At 37.8% G+C, this 13,542-nt stretch overlaps 4 protein-coding genes across 8 annotated transcripts; 1 reads left to right on the top strand and 3 right to left on the bottom strand.

Moving 5' to 3' along the window:
- Positions 1-2: 2 nt before the first annotated feature.
- On the bottom strand, positions 3-6,303 carry LOC135676261 (probable 2-carboxy-D-arabinitol-1-phosphatase). Of its 3 annotated transcripts, none has more exons than XM_065187229.1 (8): positions 5,867-6,152; positions 5,076-5,284; positions 4,035-4,154; positions 3,811-3,910; positions 3,591-3,730; positions 3,438-3,517; positions 3,083-3,213; positions 3-21 (listed from the first exon to the last, which is right to left on the bottom strand). In XM_065187229.1, exons 1-7 carry the CDS (start codon positions 6,003-6,005, stop codon positions 3,087-3,089), a joined length of 915 nt encoding a protein of 304 aa, XP_065043301.1. In that variant the 5' UTR covers positions 6,006-6,152; the 3' UTR covers positions 3-21; positions 3,083-3,086. The 3 variants fall into 3 exon arrangements, with proteins under 3 accessions (XP_065043301.1, XP_065043300.1, XP_065043299.1); XM_065187228.1 differs by lacking the exon at positions 3-21 and adding an exon at positions 1,156-2,027; XM_065187227.1 differs by lacking the exon at positions 3-21 and adding an exon at positions 6,159-6,303 and having other exon boundaries at positions 2,883-3,213; positions 5,867-6,047.
- Positions 1,339-2,258, top strand: LOC135676262 (CASP-like protein 1C1). The gene is made up of 3 exons (XM_065187230.1): positions 1,339-1,568; positions 1,639-1,741; positions 1,815-2,258. Exons 1-3 carry the CDS (start codon positions 1,339-1,341, stop codon positions 2,037-2,039), a joined length of 558 nt encoding a protein of 185 aa, XP_065043302.1. The 3' UTR covers positions 2,040-2,258.
- A 60-nt stretch (positions 6,304-6,363) lies between the features above and the next one.
- LOC103987757 (uncharacterized protein At4g28440) lies at positions 6,364-10,035 on the bottom strand. 2 transcript variants are annotated; one of them, XM_009406147.3, is made up of 3 exons: positions 9,723-10,035; positions 7,276-7,498; positions 6,364-6,499 (listed from the first exon to the last, which is right to left on the bottom strand). In XM_009406147.3, the coding sequence occupies exons 1-2, from the start codon at positions 9,958-9,960 to the stop codon at positions 7,308-7,310; spliced, it is 429 nt and encodes a 142-aa protein (XP_009404422.2). In that variant the 5' UTR covers positions 9,961-10,035; the 3' UTR covers positions 6,364-6,499; positions 7,276-7,307. The 2 variants fall into 2 exon arrangements, with proteins under 2 accessions (XP_009404422.2, XP_009404421.2); XM_009406146.3 differs by lacking the exon at positions 6,364-6,499 and having other exon boundaries at positions 7,034-7,498; positions 9,723-10,034.
- A 627-nt stretch (positions 10,036-10,662) lies between these two features.
- LOC103987756 (uncharacterized) lies at positions 10,663-13,491 on the bottom strand. Of its 2 annotated transcripts, XM_018827976.2 has the most exons (4): positions 13,128-13,491; positions 13,012-13,049; positions 11,316-11,471; positions 10,663-11,210 (listed from the first exon to the last, which is right to left on the bottom strand). In XM_018827976.2, exons 2-4 carry the CDS (start codon positions 13,024-13,026, stop codon positions 10,974-10,976), a joined length of 408 nt encoding a protein of 135 aa, XP_018683521.2. In that variant the 5' UTR covers positions 13,027-13,049; positions 13,128-13,491; the 3' UTR covers positions 10,663-10,973. The 2 variants fall into 2 exon arrangements, with proteins under 2 accessions (XP_018683521.2, XP_009404420.2); XM_009406145.3 differs by lacking the exon at positions 13,012-13,049 and having other exon boundaries at positions 13,128-13,422.
- Between the last annotated feature and the right edge of the window lie 51 nt (positions 13,492-13,542).

Raw genomic sequence — 13,542 nt, 5'->3', positions numbered from 1 at the left:
CCGTCCACAGGTCCGGATTACCTGCACAAATCTCAAAGTAGTGAACGCAAACCTTGCGTCCGAATGGATCTTCGGTACATGCACGCATCTCAAAGGCATTCGAAGCAGCAACGTGCTGATCACGTGGCATAACGTATTTTTCGTTATGAGTTTTACATATCTATCATAACAAAATTAAGAAAATAACACGTTTGCACTTATAGAATTTTATTATAGTATTGATATTCCATATGCATCCCTCCTGTTAACACCATCTAATTTTAGTTCAATATATAAAAATATATAACCTTAAATACACCTTCAATATGTTTTTCAATCAATAAAGTTTAACATGTTAGTAGCATAATTTTTGTTTATATATATATATATATATTTATTATCTTGTTCATTGGTAACAAAATATATTTTTTATGTATTGATAAAAAAATATTTTATTTTTAGAAAGAAACTATTTCACTGATATGAGTCACAAGTATTTTGACATATTTATACCTAATGATTTTTCACAAAATAATGACAAAGCGTATAACTTATGCAAATCTTTTCATTTTTCAATTCGATATGAGCTATTTATTCTTAGAGCCATTTATTCAATCTAGATATTATTACAACACCTCTGACAAAGGTATAAATAATCAATTTTGAAAAAAATAATATAATTATATATATATATATATATATATATATATATATATATATATATTCCTTTTAGAACAAGAGATATAGATCCTAAATGAATTTCTCAAGTTAGATTGGATACTTGAACGATGTATTCAAGATAGCATGTAAGATTGGATATACAATTAAAAGAAATCAATGGAAAATGGATAAACAATAGAGAAAGAAACCCTGAAGAAAATATAAGCACTGCAAGTTGAATTATTCCTTTTGGGGGTGGGAATGGCTATAAGTGATTCCTTCTCATCTTAGTTTTCTTAGATCAGCTCGTATGTCCTTTACTTAGTAAGTCACTTCAGATATAGCATACAATTTAATGCCGAAATTTCTCGCTATTTCCCAGGTTGGCTATCTACTTTCCTTTTTCCTTTCTGTTGCTCAGCAGCAGCATTGCATATGCTACAGACATGCATACACCAATGTGATTTCTGCTACTATATGTCTTAACCTCATTCTATCGATGCTTGCTTGCAGTGATTAAGACAAGTAACCACTACCACAGAGAAAGCAAAGTATTGTCCTCGAGAAGAGGAACAAGTACAAGGTTAGCAATGGAGATGGAGACGGGTGAGACACCATTCAACCAAGCATCAGAGCAGCTCACCAACATAGCCTCTAGTTTGACACCCTGAAGCTACCACCATCGATCTCCGCCAATAAATGCCAAGTCCAACCCACCCTTTAGCTTCCATGATCCCCTGGCAGATCAGCACTGCATCAGATAGCAGAACCAAAATGGCCAAGACTTCGAGGTTGTGCTCTCTCCTCCTGAGGCTTCTAGCTGCAGCGGCCACCCTCTGCGCGGCGGTGGTCATGGCGACGAGCCGTGACTCCACCACCATCTTTGGCTTAACCCTGGATGCCAAGTTCCAATACACTCCTTCCTTCGAGTAGGCAGCACACTAAGTCTTCCGGTTCTACCACCACCGAGAGAGAAACCTAACTACAAACTGCGTGCAGGTTCTTTGTGGTTGCGAACGCTGTCGGCTGCGGCTACACCCTCCTCGTGCTCTTCGTACCTCCGACGACCTCGCTGTCGAGGTTGGTCATCGTGTTCGATGTGGTAAGGCCATGGAATGTTGTGATCGTGTTTGAGATCTTGCAACTGGTATGTGACCGATATGGTTGTACTGTAGACGGTGGCGATGTTGCTGACGGCGGCCACAGCGGCGGCCGGGGCCATGGCGCAGGTGGGGAAGAAGGGGAACTCGCACGCCGGATGGATGCCCATCTGTGGCCAGGTTCCAAGCTTCTGTGATCATGTCACGGGAGCTCTCATATGTGCCTTCGTTGGTGTAATCGCCTACTTCTTGATCGTGCTCCACACGATCTACACATTGTTGAGCCCTCTATTTCCATGACCATCATAGATGCATGAGTTACCATGTAAGAAATCTGTGTCCATCTACGGTGGTATTCTTCCCATAATCCTATAGTCATTATCTTCATCAACATCGCCATTGTAATCATCAATATTAATTTGACCGGTTTGACATTTTCATGTGGTAGATGGCCTCGCCATCCTATCATTGGATGACTATGTTTGACTTTCTAATATTAGTTATTATTATTAGATGCCACCGGCCATGATGAGTTTGATGAGCTACCTCTAAGTTGTCATGTGTATATATCAATAAACATTACATATGATGCAAAATTTACCTAAGAATTAGATAAAATTGAGGCTTCACTTCTTTCTATTGTCATGTGTATATATCTATTGTTGTTTATGATTTATGAAGATTTATTATTTTACTTTAATATGAAAAAAGATGATCCATTTAAAAAATTATATAAATAAAAATATTCAAGAAACGAATGGAAATAATAAAAAAATCTTATTTTGAATAGCTTAAGAAAAAAGGAATCTATGTAGCATAAATAAAATGTCAACTAGTTTAAGAAGCAAAAACTTTAATGAGGTCCTGAGCTTCAATCCTGTCTTCACCATTTAGCTTTCAAAATAAAAAATAAAATTATTTCAAACTTGGGTGATTCCTTCTTACTAAGCACTTGGCTATCCAAAAACTTTTTTCCACAAAGAAGGTTAAAAAGTCTTACATTAGTTTAAGGTGATTAGCAATTAGCAGCAAAAAGAAATTATCAGATTTAAAATTTAGTAGTAAATCTTTGCAAGAACTTCTTTGTAGACAGTTAATTACTCAAAAAAATTTAAAAAATCAAAGAATTAAAATGCCAGAAAGTTCTGTAACAGGGATCTACTAAGCTGTCCGATCTATATAATATGATTTAAGCATATTAGTCATTTGCATCTGAGAATTTACTGCCTGAATAGTTACCTAATCTTCCAATGACAGCTCCAATTTGGAATTTCACAATTTGAGATGTTTTACAATCAGTTATCCTAACACAGAAAGGTATATTCATGGGACAGGAATGCTACCTTTTTAGTAGTGATAAATGTGATTGCTATACATATGAGCCGTCATATTCAAGCTCTGAAGAATAGCTTCTCCCCGCCTGTTGAATGTGAATACAGAAATTCCACCATTGTTCACATCAACGGCACGAAACCTACACCATCAGCATTATTGCATAATAAGTTAGCATAAGTTGAAAAGTTTACCAACTCAAAAATTTCATAATCCACTATCTATCAGAGAAGCAGCAAATGAAAAGAAACGTAATATACTTTGATGAGATACTGACAATACTTGCTGTATAACTATGAATCATATCCGACCACACAATTCTGAACACCATACATTCTTTCATGAAAACAAGAGAGAGAATCTTGCCTCTCTGGACTGAGTCCCAGAGCTGTGCAAATAAGCGCCCGCAAAATCGATTTATGGGTGATAACCAGAAAGCTCTCACCCTGATGCAAAAGAAACTGTTATCATGAATGGTGGAAACATGCCTACAATTGATCGTTCACATACATTACTTACAGGTGAAGACAAAATCTCCCTCCAGGCCTCTCTTGCTGTCCCCCATAATTTGCGGACAGGATAAATTCCATCAACATTAAAATTAGCTGGATCTTCTCTCCAAGTGGTATACAACTCTGGGTACTTCATTTTAGCATCCGCTGCCTCCAAAAGTTCAAAATTATTATGTACACGAGTTCTCATAGTCTAGAAAGAACAGACACATACGCACTTCACTTACCATTTGTCATACCCTCAAGAAAAAACAGGTGTGCCTCTTTTAAAGAATCAAGAAAAACCAATGGTTTGTCCCTTCCATGCCAAATAAGTTCAGCAGTAGACTGTATGGAACACAGATAGCAGAAAATAAATCAAGAGTTTCAGTCCATCTAAAACCAAATTAACTTTTGGAAGGTAAACAAACAAATAAATAAAAGTTGCAGATTTCCAAGTAGCAGTTAAAACCTTTGCACGTGAAATAGGGCTAGAGAAGCAAATGTCAAAACTTATGTCAGTTAATGCGTCGCGACATTTCTCTGCTTGCCCGACTCCTATATCTGTAAGAATGGACAAGTTTGAGCTACCCTGAGAAAAAAAAGAACATGAGTGTTTTAGCTACAGATCTCAAAAAAGCATCTTAAAATAAGAACTAAACAATGACCATTAAAATAGACTAGGTATTTAACATAGATTGCAAGTAATTTGGAAGTAATAATGCTAAGACAGCACAATGAAGTCCATAAAATTGGGTATACATAGAAATCAACAGATGTGCATAACTTGTCCAATTTAAATGGAAACATATAAGAAATATCAACAGAAGGTACACTTGTAGAGTATAGAAATCTACAGATGATATGTTTCTACAGATAATTTCAAGCAAAAAGTATGTTCAGTAAGAGTGTTTAAAAGCTACAGCCAAATAGAATTATTTCTCACCAAGAGGAAGCTTGGGGAATTGCCAAGTTATAGATAATGAGACATTGACTGTTGTGTTGCATTTACACATCAGGAAACAAAAGAAAAAGGTGAGGGTTATTGAGTTTCCACATGAGTATTGATGGCTAGTCAGAGTAAAAGAGTGACAAAAATCCTTGGAGGATTTAGAGACATGATGGTGATGAGTTGAAGTTCAAAAAGCAATTACAACATAAATGATATATTGCAAAATCAATATCCATAAAAATGTGAAAAAATTCATGAAGATTTAAATAAGCTTTTTTTCTTTTTAATTTCTCCCTTATAGATCTGGTTTCCTTGCTCCAGCTTCTTGATTGAAGGTCATGTTAGCTTTGTTATTCAATAGGTGCAGTTCTCTTATCATCATCACACTTAAACCATGAGGAGGAGTTCATTTAAGTATTTCACACATGTATGACAATAGATGATTTTATCTTTCAACCGTTGCCCCAAAACAGTCAACATTTCAAACCACAAAAGTGCAAATTCAATAGAAAATCAGCAACTTAGAGTAATTCAGACTGCAGATTTATTAGGTTTACACACCTGGACCCTATTTTCATTGTTCCACGAGCTCAAACCATGCCTTACTAGAGTCACCTTTTTCGGAGACGACAATCTCTCATTAGTTAGTGATGTTGTAGCTCCCTTAAAATCATATGCACCTCCAGTCATCGGAACTTGACTTTCGAGTTGGTCAATAGATACATTACTTGATGGATTTTGGACATGTGCTATGAGATTTTCTAGTTTACCTGCATCATTTTAGCATGTAAGGATAAATCATATATTCTCAGACAGAAAGAATAAAAGTAAATTATAAATTTAAGATGAACCAAACTTAGAATATAAGACTATCGATCTGTATTAAGAAGATAAAAGATAAAATCTGCCACTTCCAAGGGGTCGAATAAAAGTTAAATTGAAATGCACTCAGCAGACTAATGGATATGTAAATGGAAAAAATAGGACCTTGGCATCAGAAAACAACAAAGTAAGAAAGCAAGTTATCTTTAAAGGTCCGGACAGTTTGCATAACACTCCTTAATATGTAGATGTAAAATGTCCTAATCAAGATTAAGACAGGTAGGTGATCATTTCCTACATCTGAGACAATTTTTGTCCAAAGAGAAAAGGAAATTTTCATCCAAAAACAACTAGAATGAAGGCCAAGGAGGCCAGCATAAAAAGGACCCTCAAAACAATTGCTATTCTGTACAGGATAACCATAGCCTTCCCCATCTTTCTACCCTCTCAAGTCTGCAGACGTAGAAAAGTCAATAAGAAGGAACGAAGGCAGATTGGCGGAGCACGTTGAGGGTGATGGGAGGAAGTACCGGTATGATGGGAGAAGTCGGATGTGGCGGAGGAGCAACGGAGGAAGGGGTGAGGAGGGCGGGGAGTCGAAGCCCTCGGCCTCGGAGAGCAGAGGAAGACCCACGGCAGGCTCGAGGCGAGAGAAGCACAAGCCATCATCCTCCTCCCGATATCTCGGCCCACGCGCTCAGTCCTTTCGATCTGTGTGTGTGGCAGAAATCAAATTGGAGAGAATTGGCAGAACCGGCGGGGCATATGCCGACCATACATAATCGACTCGTGTAGTCAAGCAAGTCATCCCAACCGACTCACGCTGAACAATATCAGGGTCACATCGCCTCTTCTCAAACGGGAGGCTCAGGTCCCACGGTATTGGATGCCTATCAAACCACATCACCCCTTGAAATTTCCGGGGTGACTCGATCCAACTGCAAATGCGCTGTTAGATCTGTGACTTATAACTTCGTCATGAATAACTGATTTTAACGAATCAACATTTGAATAAAATTGATGTTTTTTGTTTGGAATTTCTAATTGTATGATTTAAGATATACTTTTTCGCCAGTAAATTGGCATATGTTCTTCAAAGGATGAGATTTCGACGATACAGGACAGAAATAAAAGGCAAGACTTGATGTGGATTGCACCTTAGCCTACAAAGCAAAAACAAGAATAAATTAGTTAGCTTAAAGGTCCAAGTAGTTCAACAGATTGTAATAGAACTTGGTAGCACCATAATATACACAAAACTTGCATGCATTTTATGGACCAAAATAGCAAGATTGCTGCAACATACAGACACAGAAATATATGTCATTGAAGAAATTGTAAGGAGTAAGCAGTAACTGATGTATCAGGAGATGAGAGAATGATCCAATGGGATGAATGTTTTGCATATATTCATCTGGTCTTTTAGGAGACACAAAGGTTCTGCTGACTTAAGATAATGCTGGTGAAAGTATCCAAGATGATGACTTTAGATAGGTGCATCTCTACTAAATGATGTTGGCACAGTAATCAAATTCAGTCATTTACATGCAACTAAACTATGTATAGATTCTCCAGAAAAACCATTAGTATGTGAAGGGAAATAACCAAGTCCAGTTCAAGCTTTGAGAATTACAAACAGAAAAGAAAATAGGATGAAAACTACTCAAAGAAACTGGAAAGAAATTAACAATGGTTACTAAAACTAAAACTACATGTTTCCATTAAGATCAGCAGATGGTTACATGAACATCATGATTGATAGTTTAACCAGCGTATATGATTCAGGTTACATGTATCGGTAACTATGATAGATATACCAAGGCAGAAACAGAAGTACCACAGGCCTTGGTGAGATTTTGTATGACTCCAACCGCTGCTCCAACAGAATCATATACCACAATACCTAAGAAAATAAAGTCAGAAAAGCTTCTCTACCTACCGAAGTCACTTAAATAGTGGTCCTCTTCACTTTCACTCTTCACCTACATTCACCAGCTCATACTCGACCATTGATAAATTGTTATCCTCCTTCACCCCAAAATTAGCAGGTTCAGCAACCTCAATACGACCCCACTTATCAACAGCCAGCCTCATGCAACCCTTGAACATGTCGATCTTCGCATTGCGGAGTATCACAGTAGCACCAGGTTTCAACAAGTCAACTGTCAGAGGAGAGAGTTCATTCATCATTGACAACATCAATCAATCACTGGGAAGCGAAAATGATTGAAGAGCTTTCAAGCAATGGATTGCTGTTAAAGAATTATAGGGTTGTCCCTTCTAACCATTTATAAACTAACAAAATGCAAGCAGTGAGGCTGTGAACAGCTTTGTCTAAATTCCCATGTATACAAAAATTTTACTGTTGTGTATATTGTTTGCTCTAAAATTGCAACAATGAATTGCAGAAGTTGAAACTTCCAGGAAGCCAAAAAAGACATACAAGTCACTCTCAAAACAGGACCTAACTAACCATTTCATGAATGAAATCTCACCATCTACCTATTTACAGTAAACCACTTGGAAATATACAACAACAATTTGCATAAGATGAAGCAACTACCAAACTCGGTTTAGGAAAAACATAAATGTTGTAGCTGTGTTCTACCAAAATTAGCTTTTTCAAGTGGCAATTGTAGGAGCCGCAAAGCTAGTTCTATCGATAATTAACTTCTTCGGAGGCAGATTAGATTATAGGCTCAAATAAAGAAGAAAACATGCCAGGTAGTAAAATCATGTCCTGATTAAAACTAGCACAATTTCTTCATCCTTCTTTCTGTAGACTGATTCTTACAAAGGCACTACCAGGGTGCTCATCTTTGCCTCCGGGACAGGGTACACACTTATGAGCAGGTGTACCAAATAGAAGTAAAATATGATTTGAAGCTTTGAATCTGTATACATTATTAGTGCTTTATTTCCCAAAAAAAATATATCAGGGCATATTCTACTGATAGATAATAAATGGAAGATAATTTCACATGAACTTTTACAGCTAACAAGTGGGTAACAAACAGCAATGCATCCAGATGTTGTTGACCAGTCCAAATAATGTGAACTCGGAACTAAATCACACAGACTGCAACTACCTTGAAAATGTTATTGATAATTTGATATTCAAAATGCAAACAGCAAGGTTATTGTTCATAAAACTTCTTTTTCATCATTTGACCAAGAATATTGATAAGTGGACTTGTTTTTTGAAGCATCAAAACATACTGAAAGCCTATTCAGAATCAATTGTTTCCATCCTAGTCCCAGAAACATCTAAGCTTGATGAAACTCAGCAACATCATTAGTCATTACATTTATCAGATATTCATGGATGGAGTTGAGATGATGTAGAAGTTGCTGCAGGGAACCTGTACATGTCACAACTTGAGTCATGACTCAAGTTACAGCGAGCTGATGTAGCATAACGAGAACCAGATACATCATCCACCACCAGGAATGCCCTATGTATTTCCTGTAGCAGTCATGACAAAAGACATGACAGCTAACTCAGAAATGACGAAGCAGATATGTTGACAACCCAGCTTCATTCAGGTGTAATAGTTTTTTTTTAAAAATGGAAGAAATTTCTATTACATCAAATGGCATACATAACGCTCATATGTGGACTCAACTTGAGAACTATCAATTTGTGAAACAATGCACTAACCAACTCGGATGTCCCAACGGAGACAATTAAATGATAATTTTACAAGTAATTTCTTTTTTTTTTTGCTAATACCAGCTTTCTGAGCATTAAATCATGAGCTAGAAAAGAGTGTTGTTTTAATTACATGTATGCAATTATCTGTATAATGCTACATGTAGCTTGGTTAAAGGATGCAGGAGTCCTAAATAGTTTGACATGAATAGAAATACAAATAAAAAAGTAATTGATAGTCCAGCTATGGCCAGATGGTATTATCTAGTGTTAAAAGCATGAAAGACTTGTCACTAATTCTTACCATATTAGAACGATGATGTTGCTAGGTGTTCCTTTTCCATATGGCCAAAAAAAAAAAAAAGATATGACAAGGCATGATTATTGCAAGAAGTAATTATATTGAACCATATACGGAAAATACACAAAAATGGCATTACCCTTCTATCAATGAATACTAATTCAGTGCTCAACGCATATTTCCCTTCTCCGAATGCCACACACGGAAGATATCCAGAGACCTAAAAATATGTTTCTTTTAATATTATTTCCTTGCTCTTAATGATAGAAGATCGTACTTTCACCCTTACCACAAAACATAATCACAAAGCGATTAAGATAGGATCTATTACAATGTTTCCCCTTCGATGCTAAAGCAATGATCAGCAATCCCCCAGATCTAGAGAGCATACGGCAGCGATGATGAAGGAGAAAAGGTCGGGGATCGATAATACCTTGTTCGTTGCGGGCGGTGAAGACGACAGAAGCGGTGTCGTCACCGACGAGGCACTCGGCGACCCTGGTATGGCCGAGGTGGGAGGAGGCAGCGCGGCCCTTCTGGACCACCGTGTTGGAGTTAACCACCTTGACGACGAGCGTGTGACCGCTGGTCCCCGGCTTCAGCTGGTCTACCTTGGTGAACACCGGCTGCCTCTTCGCCCCTTGCCCTTGCTGCTGCCCCGCAGTCGCCATTGACGCCCGATCTCTCGAGAATCCCCAACCCTAACAAGACTTGGAATCCCGAGACCAAAAGAGAATCAATCTATCTCGAGACGTTACCGTTCATGGCTTTTCTTATAGCTGCGTACTAAAGAGAACTACACGCCTTCGCACTTTAAGATTCGACTTGATCAGATCGGACCAGATCTTATTAGTAGAAACAAAGTCTTACCGAACTCGATTCGAGTCGGACCTGATTCATGTACCCAATAAACGGATTGAACTCGATCCAAGACAAATTGACTCGAGGTTAGGATTGAGGTGGACACCACTCCTTCAATGACCCATATATCTGGACGATGGCTAATTCCCTATAATTAGCTACGTTTATATATTTACGAAAGTGAAATATTTAACTCAATTTTGACTCATGTCATTTACTCAGTTAACAAAAATATCGCACATACTCAGTGGTCAACCAAAATAAGATAGAGTCAATATATGCATAAATCTTATGGTATTTTCGTCAACAAAATCAACCACAAGGAGAAACGAGGTTAAATGTTTCACTTACATAAATATAAGAATTCCATTATAATCTTTGAAAGTATAAAAAGCAAAATACAAAAAGTAACTAATTATATGAAAGTATAAAAATCAAGATACAAAAAGTAGCTAAAAATCAAGATACAAAAGATAAAGACATGATGAATCTTCGAATCATGACAAGAATAATGAAAATAATGGTGTATCTATTGGTCATAAAAGTACTTTCAATGTGTTACACACCAATGCTATCTAAACAAGAAGATAGTGGCAGTGCCTCCTGCACTTTGAATACTCTTTCTGGAGTACTTAAAAGTATCTGAAAATACATTGCTTTGCAACACTAAGTTTCTGTCCCACAACAATGATTCATCAGTGAAATATGCAATGCCAAGTACACCTTGTTTTCGTGCAGTACAAACAATTCTAGAGATCAAGCAAGCATTTGAGTTGCAAGTAAGTCGAGGTTGCCATGGCACACATCAACTGGACAACCTGCTTCAGTATCTTGAACCAGTCCTGCCGGGAAGAACATTGTCCATAAATGCAACACAAATGCAGCAGGAGAACATCTCTTCATCGCTCTCTGCAGAATCATGCGGTAAGTTTATCCTTGAAGCACGCTCCAACTCTTCAGACAAAAATGATTTCGCGAGGCGTACATTTCTGTCTACTGGTGTCATCCCAATTAAACTGCCCAGAGTGATGCTGCGGTCTTGAAAGAAGGATCTGGTGGACTAATGTTGTCAATGAAAACAATGTAGTTAGTATACGCTACGAGTTCATTGAAATATGATGTCAACTGTGACTGAAAAAGGAGAAAAATGATGGCTCGGACGTACCAGTGTGTCGAGGTCGGAGGAAGAGTACGAGGCGAAACTATCTGAATGCATATGATGTGAATTTGTTGATGTTGCAGCAGCTTGAAAGTTCCCCATGCACAATCTGACGGTCATGCTCTCCAGTCCGAATGGCCAACCACCAGGCATGTTTTCAACCTGAAAAAGGTATGTATCAGCATATGCAAGACCTTTTCACTTACATAAGCAATGTAGAGGTGAAATCTACACATTATTTTGCAACATTTAAGAACAATGTCTTTGGTTCAGTTCCAGATAAAGCATTAGTTTGCAAAATTAGATAATCTAGGGAAAGTGCTCAGAACCATTCCAAAGCATCCTGTCAAATTCATTTAGGAAATTAAGAAATACCTGCATACCTCTCGATGATGTGATGCATCAACTAAGTTGAATTATATTCCCTAATATCTCCATGCTTGATAATTGCATGACTTTATGCCATATCAGCAGGGAAGAGTGACAAGTAATGCAAGCGAAAGTTCCAGTGGCGCCATGAAATGTTCAGTGGTTCAAGATGTAATACATTTCAGCGATGACAACTTAGAGAATATGGTTCATAAACCCAAACTGACGAGCAAAGAATATAAAGGAATTTGTAATAAAATTGTTGTTCCTAGAACTGAGTTTTAAGAAACAGATCATGCTTTTTGTGAACCTCAAATAAGCTTTTTAAGTCTTAATGGAAGACAAAACTAGCTTTTCATGCCCAAGTTTTAAGCTTTCAATTTCCATGCAAAGAGTTCTTAGATTTTCTAATCAGGCAAATACCAAGGGAACCTCTAACCTCGGACATTAAGAGGTGATTACTATGTAATAGTTTGGAATTGGAAAGAGAATTGCATCATCAGTCTCTTAATTTGGCCCTTCCTTTCAGTTTTGAAATTGGAAAATCTTACAAATATATTAGAACAGAAAAGATAAGACATTTTTTAACAGCTGCATAGTCTATTAAAAACCATAATTATGTATATGGAGTCCAGAGGTCATAACTTCACTATTCAGGAAGAGGAAAACTGCAAGTGTTAACAAGCATCTAAGATCAAATGTCCATTCTCACTCCATGACACCTAACACAAGAACAAACTAACAACACGATGTCAAGTTATTTTATAGCTGGTCTTCATCCAAAATGTATGCTACCACTTTCTCAAAAATTGCCTTCTCATTATTCGTGCATGCATTTAGCTGCTATTTTAGCAGTATCAATGACAATCTTTGAAATGAAGCAACTTGTTCTACTAGGCTTCCTTTGCTCAGTAGAAAATTGAGCAGCGATTAGAACTGATTCATGTATGCCTGGATTTCATGTTTTCTGTCATTCTTGAGACAATATGCTTTACACACTTTCCAAAACACTCCACTCAAACATTTTAGTAAATGAACAGGAGGAGCTCCACAAATCTTGTGTTTCCGAATCTCTTATAGCTATCATGGTTTCAAGAATATGTTCGACAAAGGGTCAACGCAGATCACTCGCTAGCAGAATAAAACAGACGATACATCTAATTTGTGCTGCCATCAGTATAAAATTTGCCAACTATAGTTGGAATTTGGAACCAACAATACTTCTTGGTCTTTAGAAAAGGATAATTAATGTCAACAATTACCTCAGAAAACAAATGGTTTCTTCACACAGATCAATTTTCACAGACACCACAAACTTAATACCTGAAAATACCTTAGAGTGCATCATACTGTGAGAAGTCCCAAATCAAGCTGAAAAGAATTTTGGATCTCAGGCAAACATCCCGTTAACAGGAAGCTGTGAGATCAAAGGATGGGAAATTGACTGACCTGAGCAGCCATTGATGAACTAGCGGTATTCGACAGATGTCCCCAGAGAGTAGCTCGAAATCCTTCACCGTCGGCAGTGGTCGATTCATCGATGGGAAGCAACAGTAGCCGCAATTATATGGACGGAGAACAGATCCGAGAGAAAATTTTCCAAAAATAGACACGACGATTGTCAGCTAGCCACCACGAGACAGTGCCGTGGGGGCTAAAACAGCGATAATAATGCGTGGCCTTCAGACCCGACCAAGCAAGTGACCCACCCGGAGACGGAACACAGATCATGAGGCATGTCTCGTCTCCAATGAAGGAAGACGAGTTGCTCCGTAGGTGGGGTAAGTAAATGGAGTGGGCATTCTTGGAGAAGATCACGCAGCAGCCAATCGTTGTCGACTTTGACCAGCAGTTGGATGGATTT

This window comes from Musa acuminata, chromosome BXJ1-6, assembly GCF_036884655.1.
Source record: "Musa acuminata AAA Group cultivar baxijiao chromosome BXJ1-6, Cavendish_Baxijiao_AAA, whole genome shotgun sequence".
Taxonomy (NCBI): Eukaryota; Viridiplantae; Streptophyta; class Magnoliopsida; order Zingiberales; family Musaceae; genus Musa; species Musa acuminata.
This window is presented reverse-complemented; position numbering and strand designations above follow the sequence as displayed.

What these genes read in the sequence shown, in the direction of transcription:
- LOC135676262 (XM_065187230.1), top strand. Translation starts at nt 1,339, where the DNA reads ATGCCAAGTCCAACCCACCCTTTAGCTTCCATGATCCCCTGGCAGATC. An exon ending in CAATACACTCCTTCCTTCGA is followed by an intron (nt 1,569 to 1,638) that starts GTAGGCAGCACA and finishes AACTGCGTGCAG; the next exon opens with GTTCTTTGTGGTTGCGAACG. An exon ending in TGGTCATCGTGTTCGATGTG is followed by an intron (nt 1,742 to 1,814) that starts GTAAGGCCATGG and finishes GTTGTACTGTAG; the next exon opens with ACGGTGGCGATGTTGCTGAC.
- LOC135676261 (XM_065187227.1), bottom strand. Translation starts at nt 6,005, where the DNA reads ATGATGGCTTGTGCTTCTCTCGCCTCGAGCCTGCCGTGGGTCTTCCTC. An exon ending in ACAATGAAAATAGGGTCCAG is followed by an intron (nt 4,155 to 5,075) that starts GTGTGTAAACCT and finishes TTTTTTTCTCAG; the next exon opens with GGTAGCTCAAACTTGTCCAT. An exon ending in GGGAGATTTTGTCTTCACCT is followed by an intron (nt 3,518 to 3,590) that starts GTAAGTAATGTA and finishes CTTTTGCATCAG; the next exon opens with GGTGAGAGCTTTCTGGTTAT.
- LOC103987757 (XM_009406147.3), bottom strand. Translation starts at nt 9,960, where the DNA reads ATGGCGACTGCGGGGCAGCAGCAAGGGCAAGGGGCGAAGAGGCAGCCG. An exon ending in CACCGCCCGCAACGAACAAG is followed by an intron (nt 7,499 to 9,722) that starts GTATTATCGATC and finishes CTCCTCTGACAG; the next exon opens with TTGACTTGTTGAAACCTGGT.
- LOC103987756 (XM_018827976.2), bottom strand. An exon ending in CCTCCGACCTCGACACACTG is followed by an intron (nt 11,211 to 11,315) that starts GTACGTCCGAGC and finishes TGACAACATTAG; the next exon opens with TCCACCAGATCCTTCTTTCA.